The 26,080-nt window shown below is 36.6% G+C and overlaps 2 protein-coding genes across 2 annotated transcripts; one reads left to right on the forward strand and one right to left on the reverse strand.

Moving 5' to 3' along the window:
• The first annotated feature begins 1,868 nt into the window (after positions 1-1,868).
• Positions 1,869-6,853, forward strand: mrps22 (mitochondrial ribosomal protein S22). Its single transcript, XM_077611044.1, has 8 exons — positions 1,869-2,071; positions 2,459-2,613; positions 2,693-2,857; positions 3,374-3,517; positions 3,802-3,885; positions 3,988-4,133; positions 5,497-5,605; positions 6,558-6,853. The coding sequence occupies exons 1-8, from the start codon at positions 1,876-1,878 to the stop codon at positions 6,648-6,650; spliced, it is 1,092 nt and encodes a 363-aa protein (XP_077467170.1). The 5' UTR covers positions 1,869-1,875; the 3' UTR covers positions 6,651-6,853.
• Positions 6,854-7,101: 248 nt separating this feature from the next.
• LOC144083317 (retinol-binding protein 2-like) lies at positions 7,102-10,005 on the reverse strand. The gene is made up of 4 exons (XM_077611046.1): positions 9,819-10,005; positions 7,752-7,930; positions 7,526-7,627; positions 7,102-7,246 (listed from the first exon to the last, which is right to left on the reverse strand). The coding sequence occupies exons 1-4, from the start codon at positions 9,889-9,891 to the stop codon at positions 7,193-7,195; spliced, it is 408 nt and encodes a 135-aa protein (XP_077467172.1). The 5' UTR covers positions 9,892-10,005; the 3' UTR covers positions 7,102-7,192.
• Positions 10,006-26,080: the final 16,075 nt, after the last annotated feature.

Raw genomic sequence — 26,080 nt, forward strand, 5'->3', positions numbered from 1 at the left:
TTCTCGGAATCTGTTTTTTACTTTGTCAATCGTAATATTCAGTCAATGAATGCCAGTGTCGTCAGAATACAACTCTTTTAGTGTCATGCAGTATAAAACTGTAAATTTAACATGAAAAAATCTAATGTAAATGTTGGTTCATCTCTTGAGGAAGACATATCATATAAATTACAGGTAAATTACACTGAAATGTATGATATGGGAGATTAATCACAACATCACTGAATGCAGATATACAATTTTACTTTCCGAAATATTATAATAATATACCCATTTGTGCTGCATCGGTTGAAACAAAGATTAGGACACACTGCAGCACTTTATGGAATACTTGCTCACCTCTGGTTTAGATAATTTAAATTATTATCTGAGAAATTTACCAAAGCCAATGAAATACATGTTAACAAATGTCAAATTCTGATTACAAATTCTATTTGGGTAGTTATTTTGTCTTGCCACATTTTTTATCACTTGCAAAGAAAAGAAAAAATGTCCCTATTAGACAGGTTACATAGCCATTTTTTTAAAACGTGCATCAGTAAGTCTTAATGTAAAAATTAAGTCATGTAGAGAACCGTATTCTGTAAATATGAAAGTTGAAACTAAAGGGAAAAATTACCATCCCATCAATAGCAGTGTTAAAAGATATATTTATATTTTCCTGTCATTTGTCAATGAGGATACCATTAAACGAATCAGTAATGTACATTGTTAATGTGGTTTAAAAAAACAACAACAACAAGTGAAACAAGTAAAAATAAAAATCATAATAACAATAGAAATAAACACACGAGTTCCAAAGACAGACAAACTGATTTTGGGGTCACATGATTACTTGTCTTCTTCCATCAACAGTGTGACAGCTGCATGCATCTGGTAGTGTAGTAGGGGCCTCTTGCAGGTCAATCAACACATTATTGCACTGGTGTCTATACTGGTCTTACTCCCACAAACTATTCACCTCATTAACCACAAAAACCATACCTTCAACTGTCACATTATTGTACAATTCTCGAGGTCAATGAAGTAATGAAGAGTAGTTATCATTTTTAGGAGCAGCATAATTCTCGAGAATGAACCCTAACCCCCCCTTTTTTCAATGCTGCATAAATTTGATGTTAGATTCTATGTAATTGTATAATTCCAAAAACATGAAAATATTTATGTTTAAATTCTGATAAATGCTCACTCACTCACGCATTCCCTCGCTGTCTATTCACCTGCTGCCATTCAGACAACAGAAGTTATTTATTAATTCATTTTATGTTCTGGTTATCCTCATAAGGGTTGCAGGGGGTGTTGGAGCCTATCCCAGCCACTTTGGGCATCAGGTGGGGGACATCCAGAATAGGTGGCCGGCCAATCGCAGGGCACAAGGAGACGGACAACCATTCACGCTCACACCCATACGTAGGGGCAATCCAGAGACAAGTTATTTTTGTAATTCAATTAATCAACTCCTGCACAGTAAGTGCCTAAATAAGAAAAAAAATGGGACAAAACATTATTGCAACAATATTTATATTTTAGTAAAATTATGAAATGATAATGTGAAACTGTATTCACCAGTAAGGGTTGGAGAACGCTGGGAAGATAGATATAACTAATTGAACATTCAAATAGTATAGTATGTACTACAATATTTAGCTGTTATGCCCTCCCGCAACATCATACTGCCATCCTGTGGATAGATTAAATATTTTTTTTGGTGGGGTCATCCGGTGTTTTGGGACGTACGTTTTTGGCGTACATATATAATTAGTTTATTTTTAATATTATCTTTTATTTACATGTTTATAATTTCATTTTGAAACATCTTTTTTCACGAGTCAAAGTCTACACAGTTGTTCTGCTCCACAACAGAAGATGACAGTGATGGTTTCTCTGTCGTGTTTGAGAAACATCAGCGAAGAAGAAGACAAACGTCCAAAGAAGAAAAAAAACATGGCAGCGCTCGGCAGGGCACGGTGCTTACTTCGAGGATTCTCCTGGCTACAGAACGTTCAAATAAATAAAAACGGGCGTGTAAAATGTAGCGTTAGGGCATTTTGCAGCGATATCCAGGACACTGGTATGTGCATCACTATGAACTCTATATAAATTGAGAAAACCATATCAAGCTGACCTTGTCTTGCGTTGCAAGTAGATATCATTCCCAGTTTGATTCTTTCTACGAATCATTTTGTTACAACCAACAGCTTCTGCCTTAGTGTCTGTCGTAAATTATATGTTGTTAACTAGGGATGCATCTTTACTGTGTACGCGCGTACAAGAAAATTCAAAGACAAAAAAAATCCAAGTGTAGAGCTGCAATTATAATGATTATGAGTGCCTGGAAATAAACACTGATCCCTTTAAGACAACTCTGTAAACTTAGATTTAAAAGTTAATTACATTAAATATCACCTTGACTTGTCAGTATGTGACGAAATAATAGTTCCTATTTTGTCCTCCTCAGTGCAAAACAATTCAAAGCCACAGTTCACAGATCCAGTTGTGCAGGACATCCTCACCAGGATAACAGGCCTGAACTTGCGGAAGGTGTTCCAACCTCTTAAACAAGAACTGAAGCCGCCAGTGTACAAACTCATGACTGACGAACAGCTAGAGCAGGTCCCTTCAGTCACAATGACCCTTCTTTCATGCAAACTACTAAATGATGTGTTACTCAGTCATGGTGATGTGCTTCTAGGCGGTGAATGTGGCTAAACAGAAGGCTCAGAAACTGTTGCAGATGCCCCCTATTTTACCTGAAAGGAAGCCCATCAGTGATGTAATCTCTGTGGACAAGATTCTGGAAGGCATGGAAACAGCCAAATATGTTTTCACAGACATTACCTACAACATTCCACACCGGGTAAGTTGTCTTAATTAGGTAGACCAGGAGTCTCCAAACCGGTCCTTAAGGGTCACTGTGGGTCTTGGTTTTTGTTCCAACCAATCCGGTAGAGATAAACAAATCAGGTTTCTGCTAAAACAAGCAGCACTAACTGCAATCAAATTTTAACACTTGTAGGTTGTTGAAAAAGTTGTCTTGTTTTGTAAGAATCAAATCCTGTAGCCAATGGGGACCTTTGTGGAATAGTTTGGAGACCCTTGATGTAAACAAAACAAAACAATACTATAGAGGACATTATTCATAGACATTGTACAAAACTACAATTGTGTAAAATGGCACTGAAAATCACTAAATAAAACAAAATTTTTGCCCAACATAAGGTAAAGCAGTTTTACTAAAAGTGCAAAAATCATTTGTATTTCCCTATTATTAAAGAAAGAAATTTGTCAGTTTGTTATTAAATTGTGCAAAATGTATTTTCTCTTTCACATGGTCTTGACTCAGTATGAATATTCTGTTTCTTTTTTCTCTCAGGAAAGGTTCATTGTTGTCAGGGAGACTGACGGCACTCTGAGAAAAGCAACCTGGGAGGAAAGAGATCGGCTTGTTCAGGTGTACTTCCCAAAGGATGGTCGGAAAATCACACCACCTCTTCTCTTTAAAGAGGAGAACCTTAAGGTATGTGGCGGCTACATTAAATATCAGTTTGGTTTTAAGTCTTTACTGTGGCTGCTACTGGCTATTAAGACAACAAAGCAATAGTACAGTCTTTAAAAATATCAATCTTTTTGCATTTTTTGTTTCTGGTAAGTAAAACAATTACAAATAACTCTGTCCCTTACTTTTATTTTCATATGTGCAGCATGAAATTTGTCTTTTTTTCCTGGTAAAGTTTGTGACAATTAAACATCACTTTTAGTCCCTTGCTTTAATTTTATGTTTTAATGCATTTTTTTTATTAGATGGTGTTCTCACAAGACCGTCATGAGGATGCATTGGACCTTTGTCTGGTCCAATTTGAACCTGACTCCTCCCAGTATATCAAGGTAAGAAGAGTTGTTCTGATGACTAACTAGTGTTAAGTAAAGTATAAAGTTAATTAGGGTTATTGAGATTAATCGCTTGGCTATATCCAACATTTGTGTCAGGTTCATGTTGCTACCTACGAGGATCTGGACAAACATGAGAAATATGACCTTCTTCGTTCTAGCCGACACTTTGGAGGCATGGCTTGGTACTTAGTCGGTGCCCGCAGGATTGATGGCCTCATTGTGGACATGTTGAAAAAAGATTTGTAAGTACATATAAGGTACAGCAACATACCCTCCAAATTAGTGTTGAACGCTTTGGTTCAAGAAATTCTGTGATGACAAAAGTCTTGATAAAATGGGAATAGCAATGCTGAAAAATATCAAATATTTCCTTTATATTAACATAATTTCTTATGCACACAATATTGAGGACACCTTTGTTTTATACAGTAATTTTGTACTGCAATGTAAAGAGGCCTAATTTTATTAATAACCGTCACAATAATTTTAATGTACACCATATTTCTAAAAATATTACTCCTCCTTGTACTCTTCTAAAATATTTTTATTTCTTTTTAAATTATAGCATGCTTAAGCATTGGTGAAGGTCAATATTCAATCTGTTCCAGACTTTGTCTCCATATCCAGATAAAAAAAACAAAACAGAAGTTTTTCATTGTTGTCCTTGAAAACTTTGTCCTGAAGTTTCTTATTCCGCATTTAATTTATACGTATCTTCTTTCTCTGAAAATACTATTTTGACAAAGCACACCTAGAAGTTTTTTTCTTGCTTCATGCATTGTATGATTAATTCCATCATCTTAAACTATTTTTATATTGCAGAAAGAATGCATTTGTGTGTTGAAGGTCTCCCATGGACTGCTCTTGTAAATCATTTTTTTTCCCAGCATAAACAAAGGTTGTGGATTAGTCTTGTGTACTCCTGTAGCTGTTTTCCCCTGGCATTATTTGTACTTTTACTTTGACTCACATTTTTATAGCTTCTCTAAATCCAATTAGTTTGGTCGTAATTAGATTTATGGATAACTTCTTTTTACTCAGCCCCAATTTTATATTCATGATTTACAAGGTGATATGCATCCAAATTATGTGGTATTTTCTTTCCAAAAACTTTAATAGTTCTGTCCTCAACTAAAAACACATATTTCAATATGTGGTTGAGATTGCATTGGTCTACTAGGGTTTTTTGTTTAGTCAAATAAAATTATTCCCAGTTTCATCTCCATGTCTTTCCATTTTAGTTTTAACATAAAGTCCAGTAGTATAACTATTTTATTATAATTCCGAGTCATTTGCAAAGTTCATCTTAGCATAATATACTTAATTCACTGTCCTGTATTTTTCTTGAATCTTGTTTAAAATTTGAGCATGTTTTGTGGGTGACATAGAAACATGTACCTAATATTGCATCCAGAGTAGTACACCGTTTTGTCTTCAAAATTTTCACATACAGCTTTTTATATTTCTTACCATTTGAAAGGAAACATTTGAAATTTAATATGTGAAACCCCTTATAGCTTATTGTAGTTATTGTTTCCAGGCAAATGTGAGCCTTTATACACTGTTACAGATACACATTAAGACAAACAAATTTCTGTGATTCAGGGTGCAGGATGCGGTAAGCCTCGTGACCCTCTTCCACCTGGTTTACCCTCACAGCGATTCGGCCCTGGAGGCTTCAAGACAACAGGCCACAGACACTGACCTTCTCAAGGTGAGAACACTGACACAGTGAGTAATCATAGTGAAGTGCATATTTACCACTCCTTTCCAAGGTCATATTTATATATACTGTGGATAGTAAAATTGTAGGAACCATAGTAAAAGCATTTGGCTTTTTAATATGTATTAACCTCCTAGGACCCAAACTCTTGCAAGGCATGTATTTTTATTTTCTCTTTGATATTTAGACGAACTGGGACCTGATGAGTGTAAAAGCAAAGAATTATCTTTTTACATGATGTTGTTTCTGAGAAAAATGATGTCCATATCATAAGTGGACGCCAGGGCCTTGCCGTCCAAAATTTAACATTGTAGTCTTTGACAACCAAAAATGCGATGTCCACACATGTGGACACCAGGTCATTGGAGCTTAAAGTTCATTTCAGTGTAATCATTTTAAGTCAGAAGTGTGCTGACTGATAAAAGTGGACATTGTGAAGGAAGTTGCAATATACTGTGATGATTCACCTCTTCGTGGCTTTAGTACATTGCATTTTTTTATATTAAGTATAAAAAATGTTCTTAAAAATGGCAAAATCACGCTGAAACTCGCAAGTGGAAGACAGGAGATAAAAAATGGCGGAAGTTGGGGCACCGCTTCTTCTTCGGGCGGCATGGGTGGCACTCAGAGCAGAGGAAGAAGCGAAATTTCACCGTAGAAGAATGACGCGCTGAATAATACAAACAGCCAAGAACGACGTCACCTTGTCTTTTCCTGTTTTCGTCGGATTTCTTTGGATATTGAATCTCCATTGAAAATGCCTCAAGTCTCCTGCGTAATTCATCTATGGCATCAAATGAGCCCAAGAAAAAACGAAGCATGATGACCGAAAAAGTGAAGTTGCTAGATTTACTGAAGGCGGGCAATAAGTATGCCCATGTAGCCCACCACCATGTATGAGCATAACTTAATGTTATATACATATATCCACCTGTCTCATCAGATCTATGCCCAGAAGGAATCCCAAAGGTCTGGCTATATCGAGTTGGCCTTGCAGGCATATGAACAGACTGTTTCTGACAGCACTTCTGCATAATCGACCAATACTTGGAAGTCTACAAATCGCCAGAGAAAGAAAACTGCAAGCTAATTGGCAAGCCAAATAGCGCACCACTTAGAGGCAAACTGTGATATTTTCTGCCTCTGTTGAGTAATGTGCTTTGTAAATGTTCAATTTTATGCCGTAACAATGTATGGAAGTTGTGTTAAAAAATCCCAACATAATTGTGAACACAAATTAAACTCTGTATTTGCAGTCCTAGCAAAACCTCCGTGTCATTAAGCGATTATAATTTCTCAATTATTAATGCACTTTTGTTGAAAGTGTCGCTTTGTGTTACCCACGTTTTGTAAATGGGTTAGAGTGAAGACTTGCATTCTTAAATGTGATTTTTTTCTCTTTTGCTCAATTCAAACACCAAACATAAATACAAAAGGAATGTGATGTTATTAAAGGCTTAAGTTGATGGAATAAGGACTTCTAAAGAAAAGTTTCACAAAAGTAAAAGTTTATTACAAGAGTACATTATAAATAGGCTGCATCTTACAACAGTGCACAACTTGAGGTTTTGGCTCATCTTATTCAGCCTTCTTGAACACTTGGTGGCAGACTTTGTCCAACACGTGGATCTCCTAAAAGAAAGGGCACCGACCTTTAGATATCAATGCAAAGTATTGCAATGATATTTCCCTTACAAAACCAAGCAGATCTTTATCCACAATATTCTGATAACATATCAGCTTTTTAGTGTTATTTCATCATACACAGAGTAACATAATGTGTTAAGAAAGAATGGATCAAATGATTTTTTTTGGTCTTTCATGTTTTGATGCTGAGTTCTCAGGACAATTTTATATTTTAAATTTCATATTTTTCCTGAGTTTGGAGCACTTGAAATTTCTCCCTCTTACCAGATGGAGAAGATCTCCCTCGATCCATTGTTTCCAACCACGATTTTCCTTTTCTCCTTTCTGAACACACACCAGTTTGTCCCCATCCCAGGTGACCAGGGTCTGAGACATTGCATATATAAACATAAGCAACCATTAATATAACATTGTTATGCGTACTCAGAGCAACAATCAGTAGTACTTGTTTACAAAAGCTTTCCAGGTTAAAATCAGCGAACAGTTTTACCATGACTTTTCGGTTGTCAAGACCTTTAGTCTGCTCCTCAAATTCCACCCCAACCGTAAAGTTGACTTCATAGTTTCTGAAGGTGCTCATTGTCATAGTTTCAAACTTGTCTCCATCTTGAACAATTATTTTTGTCTGGTGCAGATGGGAAGCAATCTTTCTGGTGGCAAAGTCAATATCTGCATGGATGAATGAAAAGAAATTCAATGTCAGAGTATTTATTCAGGTGATGTACGTTTATTACTTCAATGACAGTGTAGCAAACACAACCTTATAACAACCCCTACTAAAAAAATGCCTTACAATTTTTACGTGGTGCTACTGTCGAGTAAAAGCCAGTGAATACTCTGCCTCTATTGAAAAACTATCCAATAGGGCAGGGGTCGGGAGCCTTTTTGAAAGAGAGAGCCATAAACAATACCTATTTTAAACTGTTATTCCTTCAGAGCCATACTCGCAATTTAAAGGTCAAAATACATGAAAATGTGCACTTTTTTAGTCATTTTACCACTTTTAAAGTACAAAAAGTCTCCAAATTCTTTTGACAACAATATGCTGTTCCTAATCAGTGATTATCAATGAGTTCAATGAGAGAATAGATGCAGAAGACTAATGGAAAATAAATAAATCAATGGCGCAGAGCGGACGTGACGTTCCTATTGGTGTGTTCGGGACTCTCACCACCGGTTTCCATATTTTAGCTCAGAGCCATATGCACCCATCAAAAGAGCCACATGTGGCTCCTGAGCCATAGGTTCCCTACCCCTGCAATAGGGTATGGCTTCATTTTCCTGATGGTTTTGTTAGATTTGCAAAGGATAGGCCTGTATGGACACTTTAGTTAGTGATGAATGATTATTGATGGAAAATAACTGAGTTTTAGATATACTAATTGTTACAACGGGGGTGAACACATCTGGACTCAAATGCAAAAGGGTGGCCACGAGGGAGTTTGCGGATCAAAGTTTTATTGACCAGGAGGGCACCTTAGTTCATTTTATGCAGAATCACAAAATTCACCCAATTTCCAAATGTCTACAGGAGAGGAAACTTCAGAAGGGAATGAAGGTATATATACGAAAAGCTTGCCATGGTGAGCCCTGCAGGCAGGGACCCACCAAAATATAACAAATTACTAGTTCTGCTGAACATGACATGCAACAATAATGGCATAACCTTATCAACCAGCAGCTGTGGTTAATATTTGTGGGAATCAGGGTGTGAGAGTAGAGTTCACAGAGAGTTATGCCTTTGATGAGGCTTAACCAGAGCCGGATAAAATGTCAGTAAGATAGTCCATACCACCTAAAAATTTATGTTCCATTATAAATACTGCTGTGGCCCATTTTGCACCAAGGAGGAGTTCTACAGCTTTGTTTTATGGAATGCAATTATTAAAGTGTTTATTAGCCAGAGCAATGTCTTCTTAACCTTCAACGATGGTTAAAAAGTCACAGAGGACCCATATTTTATTGCTGTGTTAAGAAAACGCATCAGCTCTGAAAAGAGGCCTCTACTGTGCTATAAGTTTTGGACAATAAACCACAGGTGTCCACAATTGATTATTGGATATTCGTTCATATTCAAAACGTACTTATGAAATTGAAAGGCGGACAGCTTCCTAGACTGGTCGTCAGTCTTTTGTAGGGTACATGTAGAGACACAACCATTCACAATCGCAATCAGTCTGACACCGTGGGAATCGATCCCATGCTGCCCACAACAAAGTCAGCTGAAAGAACCACTATTCCATTAGGTGGCAATTTTCAGTCATTTAGATTAAAATAAATATAGTTTGTTAGCCTTTGAAAACCAACATGATAACCCCACTAGACTAAAAGCTGTACTCAAGTTCAAAGAAGAAGAAGTAGCGGCTTATAGTTAGAAAATTAAGTCTTTCATCGCTCTTCAATTCAATGTGTACCTTGACAAATCTTCTGCTCAGCCATCCTACTTTTCTGGATACATTTAAGAATGTTAATTTTATTTTTCACTTATTATTTCACTCATTTTTTTTCCTCATTGTGACTCGTTCTCTATAATTCTATTTCCATTCACTGGACTTACCGATGGCTTTCATGACATCCTCAAATTTCTCATTGCTCACCATCTCCCATCGTCCATTGTAGTCTGCTGGCATCTTTAATATTTTGCGTCAAGATAACAGAGATTCTTGGAGTTAGCTGTCAAACCGAGACAGAATTATCCATCGCAAACCTTTTTATAGAGAGTGTTTGTGTGGGGCTTTGTGTGGGTGTTTGTCTGCAGCATAGGACAGGGTCCACCTGATAAGTGCCTTGACTCAGGTCAGGTATATCAAGATCTAAAGGCCATACACACAGTGAACACTATTTTACTACATACACTTCACACGCCACTTCAATGTATGTAAGAGTTACATGTAATTGCTGGTGAATTTTCTTCCTGTTCAGTGACCATGAAATTCAACAGAAAAACCATAATGCAAGGTATAATCTCCCAAAAAAGGACTAGAATGCAGGTGGACCATTATCTTTCCATGATAACTCAGAGAATTTCTGCTGAGGCAGGAACCTTTTATATGCATTGACAGATACGATAGGATGCACAACTGATCTGCAGTTATGATTTCACACATGTAATGACAACATAAACCTAACAAAGTTCTGCCGGACACATTCTGTGGAACATAATCAACAAAATTGTGTTGTCTCCCTTAAAAAGGATTTCTTCTACTTCTTATAAAACACGTTATTGTGTATAACGCAGCGTCCTTTTCAATTAGTTGTATTGGCAGGAGACAACCAGTCAAGACTTCCAAAACAAGGCACAAAATATAAACTTAAAGGTTAGATGATAAAACAAAGCTATTTTTTTTTATTTTGGTGTGTGTGTGTGTTGGGTCGCATTTTTTCCCTGTACGTTGTGTATCCTTAAAATAATAATAATTAAAAACTATCTTGGATTCAGGTGGTGTTTTTATTATTATTATTTTTAATCATTTTATCCTTTACACAAATTGGAGGACTGCTTAGCATGACCACCTCCCATACCAATAGTGATCCGTTTTTTATAAGGGCTTTTGCATTCCTATGAGGTTTTCGCATGTTCCTATTAAGTTTGAATAAATTTTACCCCAAGGTGCACAGCTTCCCCCCATATTTTCCCAGAACACTAATTGCCTCCCAAATATTCCATACTGCAAAGTTAGTTAGGATCAGTTCCAGCTCACCATTCGTAATGAAGGCAAAACGGATGGATTGATGAGTCACTATGGCATCGTTCTGCCTCTCTCCGTCTGTTGTTCAACCTCCATGTGCCAGGTAGTAACCTACTCACTAATGAGCAGATGGACAAACAAATGCAAATTGAAATGCCAACAAATTTTCACCTTTATTAGTGGGTTAGCTTTGGAGGGAGGGGGGCAGATTAATCCTGCAACAAATACCAAATAAGAACAAATTAAATGGGGGCAGATTAATCCTGCAACAAATACCAAATAAGAACAAATTAAATGGGGGCCTGACAAACTATTGGAAAAGCTTCTCGTGACCTAAATAAAACACTTGAATATAATAAAAGGTTACTATACTGGTAGTGGACATTTTTTTGCTTGTGGCCTTCTGAATATTTTATTCTCCTTGGCCCACATTCTCAAATGAGAGCGTAGCATGTTTTCCCAAATAACCATACGAGGGCAATGTTGTGACGCATGAGAAAAGCCGCATGTTATTCTGTGATCAATGTTCATACGACATTGAATTGCCAACCCAGGACCAAGATGTCTGAAATCTGTTCACTGTGATGTGATGTTATGTGGTCAGGTTAGTGGAGTCACTTTCTTGTGGTGACTTCTCTAGTGAGGCAAAACTACTAAAAAAAACAAAAAACAAAACAAAACTAGGGATATCCCGATTACCTGGGAATATTATATTATGGTACATTTTTTTTGCCTGTGGCAGTCGCCAGATTTTGAGTATCACTTTAAAAAATGGTCAGTGCAGCAGTGAAATTACATAACTATGAATACTATTATCTTTTGAGCTTTCTTGTGTTGTAATAAATGTTATCTTTCCCGAATGCCACAGCAAGTGCTCAGTTTGCACACATTGCAAGTCCTTTGTAGTGGACTCTCTCCTCTTTAAGAGAGGACTTGCAGGGCTGCGAATATGAATTACATTGATAATTGACCAATGACAAATTTTGAGCAATGTTGGCTCATTGCACTTATAACACATTATGCTAATGAGCAACCTGCTGTAATACATAGATACATGTACTATGTATATGTATGTAAATATGTTTAACCATCATTAACTTTCCACTTCAACTATAGCATTGCACACTATAAATAAATACAATTAATTTCAGAGTTAAACTTTTGAGCATGTATCAGTATTTTTGACATTACACATGATGTAAATGTAATTCTTAATGATATTCTGCGCTTCATGTTTTTAAAGAAAATATATTCTTTTTGCACTGTAACTGTCTTAAACTGTAAAATTGTGTCACCACCTCTTCTTTTCCAATTTTCCAATCACCTTTATTAACGTGACATCAAACAAATTAGCCATTGTAGAATGTGCTGGGGTCAGTGAAATAGTATCAGCTCAGTAGCTTGTAGTTAAGATATGCTTTTAAAAGCTTTCCATTACTGGCTCATTGGTTTTTGTGTGTCATTCCTTTTCCTTTTCACAAGGTAATAATTTTTAGTAGCTTTCTAAGAGTGAACTGGTTGTCCGCTGTTATGGGTGAAACACACCGGAGGCTATATGTGCAATGGCGAAATGCAAAAGGCGTGAGAGGGTAGGTGATTTCCCGCTAGTTCCTTAGAAAATGAATTGAATGCGAGCGACGTAGCCTCCCGTGTGTCTCGTCCATTAGTCTTATCTCACAACAACCTCCATAACATTCTCTTACCTACCTACGGCACAATTTCAGATCAAGTGATCGGCGCAGGGATGCTTTTAATGAAAACCATCCTGGGTTGTATTGAGAAATAATCATCTAATGTTAAATATTTTCAACCTTGTACGGGCCGTCCATCTTCTCCCACTTATATGAAGTCGGCTTGCACAAGCACTAGCTTCAGCAAGCCAGCCCAGATCTGCCTCGTAGTCTGCTTTGCCATGGGAAATTGTGCTGCTGAGGTTAAAGAGGTCTCTGTAGTACTATTTAGCCCACCGACTCACAACATTTGGGTTGCAGTCACCAGTGCCCTCCCTATCTATATACCTTCTATTCCCAAGTTTTTGCTTCAATGACCACCAGATCCGTGTTCCACTTCATCAGAGCTCCACAAGACTAAGGGTCTGATCGGACTCCTTTTTCAGTTTGAACGCATCCCTTACCCCCAGTGTCCACCAACAGGTCCATTGATATGACAATGGATGTGCACTTTCAGGTCCATTCTTATTCAGGGTACAAAAAAAATCTTTAAACATCTCCATTTGTAATTAGGGCACTCTTATATAGTATATTGAATTTTATCAAACAGGCTTCCAAAAGCACATCCTCCACCTCAAAATCTTTCGTACCCACCAATTGGATATAATAAACTTTGTAGCCTAGTCTTCAAAGCTGTGCATGACAAATTTGTACGTTTGCATCTCCTCTTAAATCTGACTGTGGCCTTGTCGTATCTTGTATCTTATTTTTGTTTCAAAACATCAAAACACTCACATGGAGACAAATGGGTGAGAGGCCTGCTCTTTGTTGTCAACCTGTACCAGTGGACATTCAGCAGTGTTTCAGTATAAAATTGTCATGTATTTTAATCCCATTCATGGATAGTACTGGCGCACCACTAAGGTTTGTTGTATACTTTGATGTCTCTGCTAGAACAGAAAGAGCCTCAGTATATCCGCAGAATTTAATGGCACTGCCTTTTATCTTCATTTAGAAGCTAGTTTAGGGAGAAATACACAGTGGTATTATGTAGCAGCGCTAGATGACAGGTAAATATAGCATATGTCCTGCAAATGTGACCACAGAACATTACTGCCAATTTACAGGCACTTTTGTTATTTCAAACAAGACAAAACTTGAACTGATGTTTTGGAACAATTTTTTCACCATGCTGTGGAGACAGGTTGAGTTGAGAAAAGTTGGCAATTATTTGTATGTTCATAAAAGTTTTTAAGGTTACACATGGTAAAGGTATTGATAAATAATGCTTCTTGCAGGAGGTGGCTTGTCATCAAAAATGTTTATTTTAATAACTTTTTATGGAATTAATTCAGATTACCTTAAGTCTTTTTTGCCATTATATTCTAGGATAATTTATTTATTTTAATTAACTTTTAACTGATGGTGAAATGGTTCATTTGCCTGATTTCTAATCTAGTCATAAATCGATTTTGTGAATCATGCAGTTTTTCCTCATCGGGGTTTGGGGATCCTTTGTCATTCCTCCTTACAGAAAATTTCATAATTTCCACTGGGAAGAATGTTAACTATTTTTGTGTTGTTTTGAATTTCCATTTCTGCATTTTTTTGCAACTTTGAAGATGCAATATGTTCTATGCATTTCCTTATGAATATTCATGGATGTGCCTCGTGTTATTGGACTCAGTTGACTGTCACTTATGACTATTAAATGTCTGGGCTAGCCTGACCATCATCTGACAGCAATATGGCTTCTTTGATCAGACCTTTACCAGCTGCCATCTGAGCCATCTCTTCTCACAACTTATAATCAGGACAAATCAACCCCATGTTCCACTTCTCCACATGCCAATCTATTCCCTCAGGATAAATGTTGCTATCTTAACCTCCCCTCTTCATTTAATGTGCTTACCTAATAGTTCCATTCTCAGAGAGTAACAACATCCTCATAGTCTTATAAATACAAGCCTGACATAAACACTGTGACATTTTATATGCCCCTCCCCTCCGCATACTTTTTGGGGAAGTGTGAGATGGCATATGCAGTGTGAGACCATGCTAAATATTTCATGTTTTCTTCTTGGTAATTCTATTTGGTCGCAATGAGGACTTTTTCTTTAATAGAAACCATGGAACTGGTTGTAGGAACCTGGGAAGAGTTTCTCTATTTTTGTGCTTTTCTGCTCTAAAATTGCCCTGGATACTGATGCATTATGCATAGGGTTTCCTATGTGGAGCAGGAAAGGGCTGTGGGTCCTGAGGGATCCGCCCAGGAAAGGGTGCCCAGATTCCTGGTCTGCTGTGTGCAGGAGGCATGTACATTGATGAAAAAAGATGGAAGAGTGATTACGTTACTGTTTAGCTCTTGCTATCATAATTTGGTGTTGAGAGGCGATGGAGTAGAATGATATTTTGATATTCTAGAAAAGGTGAAATTAGGAAAATACACTATTGCATATTCTGGGCATCAGATTCGTTTTCGTAAGAACATTTCTGGAGATGGTTTTCTCTGAATAAATCATTATTCTTGGATCAAAACAACATTCATGATGCTAGCGTCTGGTTTTCGCAAACATCACTCGAAAGAGACAGCCTTACTGATGATGTCCAAAGACATTTTAGCCAGTTTGAGAAACCATTGATCACAATATCCTTGTGGGAAGACTGAGGGAAGTAGGATTCTCCGGGTCTGTTCTACAGTTGGAATTTTTTTTGTATCTGGTTGCAGCTTTAGTGTCACAGTTAACCAAATTATTATTATGGTCACCAATTTAGGGTGTGCCCCGCCTGGTGCCCATAGTTGGCTGGGACAGGCTCCAGCACCCCTCGTGACCCTTGTGAGGACACGCGGGATGGACATTAAGACAGATGACCTACTGAGGCTAAATTCCATAATGAACTGCCTGATGGAAATAAACTAATGACGAAGTGATAAGACCTTATAGCTAAATGTGGACAAATCAGAGACTCTGGTTATTGTGCCTGATGACTTCATTTCTGGGTTCATCCAGTACAAGTATTCTGACCTGCTTAAATATTAGGCCTCTTCATTACTTACCAGTGCCTTCTTGGATCCTTTTTAAAAATGTTTGTTTTAACATTTAGAGCTCAGCATTGTCAGGCACCATCATATATGTAGTATAGATCTGTGATCTGATCTACCATTACACCCCGTCTCGGGCCCTGGGGTCTGTGGATCAGTATTTACTCATGGTACCCTGCACTTGACTTTGAAACAGAGGACTGATCGTTCCAGGCTGTTGCTCCCAGGCTTTGGAATTTTCTTCTGTGCTCTCTTGTCAAAAGGAGATTGTCGACTCCTTCAAAAAGCACCTTAAGTTATGTTGGTTTGTCCAGACCTTTTCTTAATTGTTTTTGGGGTGTTATGATTTGTACAAATTTTCATTTTAAATTGTTTGTGTCTATTTTAGCCTGTTTTATTGTAAAATTCTGTATCTGAGAAGCGCGCTGTATAAATGGTGCTTACCAAATCACAAATGCAGTGACACAACGTCAACTAAAGTGCTCCCTTTTATTTATTTTTTAATTGCTGGGTTTCCTGGCTTTTCTTAAACTGTTATTTATGATCCAGAAAACAGTTCTATAAATCTGCATTGATGCCTTTAATTTGTCCATTGTGATAACATTATCAAGACTGAAAACACATGTTCTTCTGATTTGAGGATTTTACCTACTAGAATTGTTGTAGCTATATCATGGAAAAAAGATAAAATAAGGAAAATTTATTTGAACATTACAGTAGCAATTTTAAATGGTTTGTAAGCACAGAATACCATTGGGTTAGTAGACATACCTTCAGTTTATAATGCACTGTACTTAATTAACAAGTACCACATATGGTCACACATATTTTTCTAAACAAATTGAATAAATGTAAGTAAACAAAGAAAGAAAACTATATGGAAGTCAACATAAAAAACAAAAATATTTACCAAAATTAGACAGAAAAGATAAGACCAAGAAAAATAGACTGTTGTTTCTCCGTAATGCATGTGAACATCATAAGCACCACTAATGTAAAGTGTGGGAGTTGAATGAGGAAACTCTGGTTCAGGTTCACGTCTAATTTTTCTTATTTGGCCTTTCCGCTTGCAAAGCTTTCAATCTTCCAGGCCTTTAGGGGGTCCAGATGATCTCTTTCGTTTGCAGGAAAATGAGCTGTGCTGAAAGCTACATTACCCCAGCCTTATGTGAGCTCATTTTTTCCTCACACCACTATTAGCTCACTAAAGCCATTTGGAGATGCGCAGTCAAGTGTCTACATGTTCATCAGAGTGTCTGGCATTCCTTCAGTCAATTACCATCCAAATGGTCTCTAGGTGTTTATTCGCTCCCCAGGCGTGTGTCTCTGCAACACAATGAGTATACAACACAAATTCAAATGTGATTTTTGAGTATATATTTTCAGTTATAGGTTTTTTTTAGTCATTATTTCTACACACATTTAAATGAGCTTCTTGCCCGGAACGTTGGTTCACTTTCATAGTTTTCTTGAAATCAGACTCAGGTGGAATTTAATAAAGGTAAAGTTTTGTCATTGGTCGCAAATAAGATATGAATTTAAACTATATCTAAATATATGTTGCTTGTCTGGGGTGTGTGACTATAAAATAAAATCATACATATTTGAACAACTCAGGATTGACTTAATTAGTAATTCTCTGATATTTAAAGATGTAGCACATTATAAGGAATATATTAATAGCTTGTATATGTCTTGAGATTTTAACATGTTTTTGGTGGAAGATTTTGAGGATTAAGATTACCCTGTGACCCTTGTGAGGATAAAGCGGTTCAGAAAATGAGATGAGAATTTGTTGCAGAAGGGTTTGTCTTGCCTTTACTATGTTTTTAGTGATTTCCTTAAAATGCCACCAGTATTAAAATACTCTCATTATTGTGTTTTTAAAGAGGGTGCTAACATTATTTGGTACATCCACTCTTTTGTCCAGCATTTTAGCCTCTTAAATTTACTTCTTAACCTTTCTTTTCTGGTTGTCCCTTGCCCAGGCTGCACTGTCTCGGCTAACATTTATTGCCAGTTATGGACTCTATGAAGAATTGATCCTGAATCTATTTAAGAACCTGACTAGGACAAATGGTACAGGGCAGCACTGGCCAAATATCTCTCCCTCTACTGCACAAATAGGGGTCCTATATATCAGCACTACTGCGGTTAGTTCCCCTGCAATTATATATTCTTGTAAACTCATCTTGCCACTCTGTTCCCTTTCCTTCATCACATTTTAACGTATTCCAGTTGCCTGACACTATTTTAAGAAAACCTTTTCAGTGCGCATGTCAAGTATTTTAGTGGTGTTCTTACTTAATGCCAAACAAACTACATCTTCACTTATTTGAAGGACAACAAGCATTTTCTGTGGAAGCACAACTTTACCTTCATTGTCAATCAAATACATATACTGTAGCATTTCCTTAGACATTTGAAATGAAAAAAAAAGATAGTTTTTAGATACAAGCCATTGTTTTTCAAATGTTTATCTGTTAAGGTAAAAATGTAAAATACGAGTTCCATATACAGGGGTGGACTTAATTCACTTGAGCACAAACAGCAGTTTGTAAAACAGAAAACAATTGAAGGTTACTCCCAAAGTCTGAATTATCACATAAAATTTGTGCTTTAATTACTTGTACTTAATGGAAAATACCAAACACAGAAGCGGGTATGTGTAATACAAGTACCTACATGCTATTTGCAGAGAGTATTGCATGGATGGAGATACTACATAGTACCTTTTAATAATTTATTGACCATTGAATCATGTCTACCACTGTCAATTGAAGACATCGTGCAACTCACATGTAGAACAAAACATATTTGATTGGCTTCTTTCTCCTCATGACTGGAATCTGTTGTAAAAATATAAATCAAGCACACTTGTTTGCGAAATGGGAATTCATCATGCAACATCATGGAGCGCGGCCTAGTACTTAGTCAAAATGATCGTTTCGCGCCATTAATCTTCTACAGATGATTACATTCACTGTATTGTTTTGTGACTATATAAGAAAACAATATGATGCAAAACTCCTTTTTCAGAAGTGAATCACTGGTTTCTGTTAATCCACAAGAACTTGTTTCTGCTTGGATTTGTTTTTAATTTTGTTTGGGACCTCAATACAAACATTAGCCTGACAAAGCTCTTATTTGTTTACTGTTTGTAATCTGTAGTACTCCGGAGTGAAATTGTCTTGATGGTTGAGTGAGTGAGAAGAGTTATAACAATGACACAATCATTTAATTTATATAAGCAAGTTATATTCAACTGCACACAATGCATAACAGGCTACCCTTGAAATCAATTTGCCACAATGAACTGCAGCTTTTTTTTTAGAGTGAACACAGCTCACTCGTATATAGTGACTAAATCTGGCCTGATTTACTTTGGTGCAAATGCGATCTTATTCAACTGATAAACTAACACATTTACCGGGGCTTATCACACCAGTAGTGGTTTTCAATCCCAGCCCTGTGCCCCAAAACTAGGTCGCCAAGATTAAAAAATGTAGACAAATGGAGGGTTACCGTTCACGAAGGGCTGTTCTGACTTCTTTTACAAAAGATGCATACTTAACATGACTCTGTGGATGCTGTCTTAACTTGTCTTTGTTATCATGGTATGAGATACATACTGTATCATGAGCAATTGGAGGGAGCCAGGCGAGATACATTACAATCAAGCTATCGCTACCGGCTCAATACCAAGCCCAACATTTCAAATGTGATGCCCGTCGCCCAGTCCAGTCGCGCAGCTGTCGACTTGTAGATGTCACGGTGTCAACGCTGCATGCAATTCAATCATTTGGGACGATGAGATTATGTCTCAGAACATTTCAATGCAGGGGCAGACGCCCATGTTCTCCCACGGCGACCTGCTGGATGTGACCCGCAAACATAGGGCCCCCGTGCCGCCGACGTGACAAGCATTTGATGGGGAGAGAGCTCCTTTCCTTTTCATCTTATTTCGCGGTTGTGTTGCACATATCAATGATATATTCTCTAATACACGTGGAAATCTTCGATATATTCTTGGATCTTTAAAACAAATGTGACTCAGAGGTGTGTGAATATTTTTTAGACAATTCCCGCCCCATAACTGGCCAATCCTAGCTCAGGCAAACTGCACAGACCAGCAAGGGCATGAAATGAACCAACAAAGCATGGAACCAGGACACAGTTTTTGATAAACTGTGTTAAGGAATATTTCTACAAAGTGAACCTCTTCCCTGAGGGTACTTTAAAAGGGCATCCATCCGTTTTCTCTTCCACTTGTTTGAACCCAATTTGTACTCTACTAAAATCACAGAAAAAAACGAGTGTTTTGATGTTGTAGTGTGATGTTGAAGTTCATTATGACTTTTTAATTTTTAACAAGGTCAACTATGATTTTGAATAATTAAAAGAAAATGCTGGGACATGGCTGAATTATGACTGTGTTCTTTTTTCATGTCAAGAAAATGCAGCAATTAAATTTGAACTGCCAGAAAAAAATGCTTGTGAGCACTTTATAACGAGAGTATCCTTGTTAAGGGTTGGGCCTCTTTAGGAGCTTGTGCTTTGAAACAAGAGGATTAAGTATGGCTACTGCTATGTTAGAATTTATTTATTTATTTTTTTACTAGATTTAGTTGATCCAGATGCCAGTCACTTTCATGAATATTGTAGAGGTGTCATTGGGCTACACACTTGGCCACTTCCTACTCATGCTAGAGAGCACCATAATTGTGGGATTACCTCATGCCTCCTGAAACAACTTTTTTCATCTCTTCTTGTCTGTGCTCTGGATGTCTTTTTAGTGGGCAACAAAGTATAAAATGAACCATGCCATAGACATCACAACATGGCAATGGTCTAGCAACCAGAGCTTAAGGCTCACAACACTGATAAAACTATGACAATACAATAACAATTTGTCCAAAAAAACCCCATATGGGTCCCTAAAAATCTGTTCCTAGCAAGTGGGACCTGAAATGCAACTGATATGTCCCCCATATCACAAATGGAAATTCTGGACTGCAGAAAATTGGAATCTCCTCAATTGGGATTTTCTTAACAGGCGACCAAATGAAACAAAATTATTACTCGGGACTCAAAACGGGTTACTAATAGGATGAAAGCAAAACGATAATCTTTTGACTTTTTAAAAAATGGTTGATTTGCTGATTTCAGTTTGAACTTTGTATTTCAACTTTTATTTAACCAGATGCAGCAACTGGGAGCAGATTTTTCACATAAATTGCCAACCTGACAGCAGGTACAATCGCAAACATGCAAACAAAATCTGTCACAAAATACACCACTCTTCCATTCGCATTGGCACCGATATACAGAGGGAGCAGAATTGTGTGTACTCTTGTTGGGCAATGTGCTTAAAGTTGATAAAAAGGAGAAATGGACAAAACAAGATCAAACCCTCATTGGACCAGCAAGAGGGCTGCTGGATCAAAAACAAAAATTAAATATTCAAATGCTCTTCTGTGTACTCACACATTCATTAGTTCAATCTTTCTAATCAAGTTCTTTTTAACTTTTCAACTTTGTTTCACCTTCTACTACTCGTGGGATGCAAATGTGATATTGGGGTGTAGGTACAAAACAGTTCCCAGTCAAACAAAAAATAATAATTCTGCGACCCTAGTGAGGATAAGCAGAATGGAAAATGACTGACTGATGTCCCATCTCAGTTGACAAAGCTCGGTCACTCCTACTTCTGTCATGTCTGTCTTTTATCTAGATCACATGTGTCAAAGTGGCGGCCCGCGGGCCAAATCTGTCCCACCGCATCATTTTGTGTGGCCCGGGAAAGTAAATCATGAGTGCCGACTTTCTGTTTTAGGATCAAATTAAAATGAAGATTATAGATGTAGGTATATTACATTTCCTGATTTTCCCCCTTTTAAATCAATAATTGTAATTTTTTAATCATTTTTTTCTGTTTTTAGTTAAAAAATAATTTTGTAAAATCTAAAAATATATATAAAAAAGCTAAAATAAACATTGTGTTAGATCTATAAAAAAACTCAATATTCAGGGATTTTAATCCAGTTCTTTTAATCCATTTATAAAAAAAATCTAAATATTATGTCTAAAATGGTCCGGCCCACATGAAATCAAGATGACGTTAACGCGGCCCGCGAACCAACCGGGTCTGACACCCCTGATCTAGATGAAAGGTAGTTTGATTTAATGTAGTGTCTTCTTTTTTCCTGTCCATCTTTCATGTCTTGTCTACTTCTGGATTAGTTTTTCTTACCCACATACTCTCACCAGTCTCTTCCCCTTGGTTATCTAATCAGCCAGTTATACCTATAAACTTTTATTTGGATTAGTATACATAGTATATGTACTACAACTTGCATCAACAGTCAAACACATCAGCAAAATGCAAGTATGTTCATGCTTCTCATACAGCAATTTATTACCGAACATTCATGAGTCACGTTTCATTGTGCTAGCGAATAGATTTTATGTGTGTGAGATTTAAAAAAAACACAAACTCGTATAAAATCCTCCTAGGCTTACCTTTACATTAGGAGCACAGCCATCTGCTTTAATTTTTTCACGCAGGTTCAACTGAATTGGTTTATTTATAGAGCCATCTGTTTAGACATACTGCTTCTATGTTCTGCAATCCAACTTTTGAGCCCTGTGTTCTAATAGGGCTGGATTCAAAATATCAGAATAATTTGGGTTGAGGTATTACAAGCATCTTTGCTTGTCATTCTTTGTGAGAATGTGTCTGTGTGTCTGATTGAATGTTAATACATGAGTACATGTGTGAATTTGATGAAAATTAATGGGCACAGACAAGATGGTGGGTGAGGAGATCACTTGTAGTATGGGACTATGTAATTGACAATCTAGTTTAAAATGTGCTCCCTATAATTGACATTTTTGAAACCAGCAATAAAAAAAAATCAAATGAGGTAGTAGGTCAGAGAAACCACTCTGGTCTGATAATTTAAAAATGGCAAATTAGAATATTATGGGAACTAAAAAATCAAATAAGGCATACCTGCCGATATAGGTCATAAACCCTTTTGAAGATTAGAGGTACTGTTTTAATTATTGTAAGGGGCAAAAAGTTTGATACACACTTTTTAAGTAACACATTTGGTCAAACCATCTTTTTATAATATTATGTAGTAATATAAATTTATGTGCTGATCATGTCAATGATTTTTTTTACGTTTACGACACAAATAACTTTCAATATGCGGTATTATATTTTATTTCATTATACTACCTTTGCCAGTGTTTACTTTTTCTCATGATTACTTTTCAACATTCTTACAATATTACTTTACTTGTGAGAGATGACAAAGTAGAACTTTGAAATGTGAAAAACATTTCTTTCCGCAAATTGGCTTAATTGACGAAACATTTTAGAGAATAAGATAATCTTATATTACACTGCTATCTTATACTATAAACTAGGGATGCACTAAAATTTCTGGCTGAAAATTTCCCACTGAAAAGTGACTAAAATAGTTTTCTAGGTTTCTATCCGAAAGAATAAAAAAAAAAATCTAAATAAATGGGCCAAATTAGAATTTCATGACATGACAGGCAAAACTGCAAACTCTGTCAAGCCAGCTCACTCCTCTTTCTCACTTGTCTGTTATTATGCAAAACTCGCTGCACGCCAGATGTCATATTGGCCAGCAAGCTAGCACTCTGGGCAGGCGGGATGTTTCTGGGACATTGGGACCGCTGATCTCAGTGTTGACGTTAGCGAGCACACGGGCTGGTGGCAGAGTGGCAGGTAATCCTGGTCCCTGTTGATAAGACCACCCGACCAGAATGCACACTTGCTAGTCAACACAATGTCTCTGCAATGCTGAAAAGGTGCAAAGTTCTTCTGCATAACATTTAAGCATCAATTTGAATCTGTACACTAGTTCAGGTATTTGATTTTTTAAAGATGGAAATTGCACTGCCATCTGTGAGCATCTCTTCTGTCTTCCCACAGCCAACTAACTTTAGAGAATATAGTGTTATTGAGTTCAGAGGATGAGACTATTTTCTTAATGTCACTTTTTTTAATCCCTTTGTTCTCTTTCTTTAAAAAAATAAGTATGCATGTGAAGCATGTGTATATGTTCACACTATATGTATTGCTTTTGCTTTTTTGTAAAGCAATTATGTAAAGCAATTTGTGGTGCAATTTCCATGCATATCAAGTGCTATAAAATGTCCTAAGAAGCAATAATGGAGCTCACATTGAATGGATAAAATGATCCAGATAATAATTATTATTTATACATTTTTCAAAAAGTGTTATAATGTATTGCACTGTTTTGGTTTTCCTCATTTTAGGATTTCGTTTATAGCCAACTATTTCTATTTTGCTACATCCCCAACTATATTCTTATTTAAATGAGTCATTAAAAGATGTTAAGCAAAATTATAAATTAAATTCCTTCTTTCTGATGGTCAAACAATATTTCATTTGACTATTAAAGAAAAATATACTGCATGTGGTCGATGATAACGTCACACATACAGTTACAAAGACAATTTTGGTTGGAGACAAGTAAAAAAGTATGGCAACTCATTTGTCATAAAATATAATGTGATCTACTTTTACCCAAAATTATCTGAGTCTGTTTGAATTTATACCTCACAAACAATAAGGTCCAATGACTAAAAAAAATCATATTATTATTCAAAATAAATTGTAAATATTCAAAGGGCATTCATTGCGTAAAAAGTAACCATGGCTTCCCCAAGAGCTAATTACTCAGTTTGCTACTCAACCTGGATTCTAATCACGTTTACATCTAATAATGTTTAGATGCACTAATAACCTAAAAATTGCGGTTCTGGTCATAACCTGGTTATGCAAAGCCGCATGAACACCATTAAAACCCCAAATTTGCTCATATTTTTGCACATTACTGCCCCAGGGTTCACCCTTTTTCAGATGAATATTTGACAATATAACTCATTATCTGTGTAGCCGCCCAGAAAGTAGCATTTTTTTTCAATCTTGGTCAGTAAGTATCAGTTAAGTAGTAGTTATTGCTGGATAAGACGTGCCAAAAAAATGCAAAATAAATTTTGAGTGACTTAATTAGTAAACATTCCAATCCAAGATGAACAATACATTTTATGTTGGTGATAGAAATAAAAAATGATAAAATAAAACAAGCAAAAAGTTATGAATTTGTTGGGTTTAGTGGAATGCCGAAATGATGCATTATGCATCATGACATTTTCTGTATGTGATTATATTGAAGTGTATCATTAAGGATTAGCTGAAATGGTGGTTGCTCGTCACAGACGTTCACATCAGTTCATATTTACTTTGGAGCTACCTCACTTTTAATAATTTGTTATTCTGTTTTATGCAGTACTTAACCTCATCAGTCATGACTGTTCTTCCTCTCACTCCCTATTCCCAGTTCCCTCTATCACACTGACAGGCTCAGCTCCTGAAATGTCAGCATTTCTACTCACTCTTTAGTCTAACTCATCACGCTAGGAACCATTTGCCCTTTCCATGCATTACTATTTGTGCAGTTCTGTTCTACAGTGGATACGGTAAAATGTCTATGCACCACTTTTCAAATGTCAGGCTTTTGTGATATTTCAAAAAATAGGAACCAAGAAGAATAATTTCTTTTAAAAAAAAATCCCCCATTAGATATAAATATGAATATGACTAAAAATATACCAATTTTCTCATTGCACAATATGGTCGTGTTAAAACTAAATGAAAACCAATGATATAAAACAAAGCTTAGTTGTCGAAGTGGGTTTCCTGTTTTGATTTTTTGCCAACTAGTAGAAGAATCAATGCTTTGAGATAAAATTGCTTTTTTGTACTGTTAATAGTTCAGAGTAGACCAGTAAACACCAAATTATCTATTAATGGACACCATATATATAGTCCCTTTCAATAATAGCTCTTAAATATACATAAAGTACTGTATAAGTAGGCCTTGGGTTTTAATCAAATTTGATAGAGTGGAAATGAAACTGATTTTTTACACAGATTTGAGTGGTCTAGTTACATTACTTCAAAAGCAAAATATATGATAAAGAGTCTAGAATTATTATCACGCAAATTTATACACTGAAAGCATCATGGCACACCACATGGTTGACATGGGAAAAATGAAAGGGACTCATTTAGACTCCCAAGCCAAAACTAGTTCATTTCATCAGAAAAGGATGAAACATTCTTGTTCATCGGGGTAATTTGATGGATACACCCATCAAAGGACATAGTTTAAATATGTCTAAGCCACTTCAAAAACAAATGCAAAAATGTTTTTAATCACAGTGTCCAAAAGGCGTGACAGTGGTTCACATTTTCACACACACCTTCATACACCAGTGGGTAGTGCTGCTGCCATGCAGTCTTTACAATGCCCAGTGGGCAGAGTTTACTGCTCAGTGTAATTCCAAG

Source organism: Stigmatopora argus, chromosome 10, assembly GCF_051989625.1.
Source record: "Stigmatopora argus isolate UIUO_Sarg chromosome 10, RoL_Sarg_1.0, whole genome shotgun sequence".
Lineage (NCBI taxonomy): Eukaryota > Metazoa > Chordata > Actinopteri > Syngnathiformes > Syngnathidae > Stigmatopora > Stigmatopora argus.

Bases quoted from the DNA above. Each gene is read 5' to 3' on its own strand.
- mrps22 (XM_077611044.1), top strand. From the start codon at position 1,876: ATGGTTTCTCTGTCGTGTTTGAGAAACATCAGCGAAGAAGAAGACAAA. The intron at 2,858-3,373 runs GTAAGTTGTCTT...TTTTTCTCTCAG, and splicing joins CCTACAACATTCCACACCGG to GAAAGGTTCATTGTTGTCAG. The intron at 3,886-3,987 runs GTAAGAAGAGTT...CATTTGTGTCAG, and splicing joins ACTCCTCCCAGTATATCAAG to GTTCATGTTGCTACCTACGA.
- LOC144083317 (XM_077611046.1), bottom strand. From the start codon at position 9,891: ATGCCAGCAGACTACAATGGACGATGGGAGATGGTGAGCAATGAGAAA. The intron at 7,628-7,751 runs GTAAAACTGTTC...GCAATGTCTCAG, and splicing joins TTGACAACCGAAAAGTCATG to ACCCTGGTCACCTGGGATGG. The intron at 7,247-7,525 runs GTAAGAGGGAGA...CCTTTCTTTTAG, and splicing joins AGGGAGATCTTCTCCATCTG to GAGATCCACGTGTTGGACAA.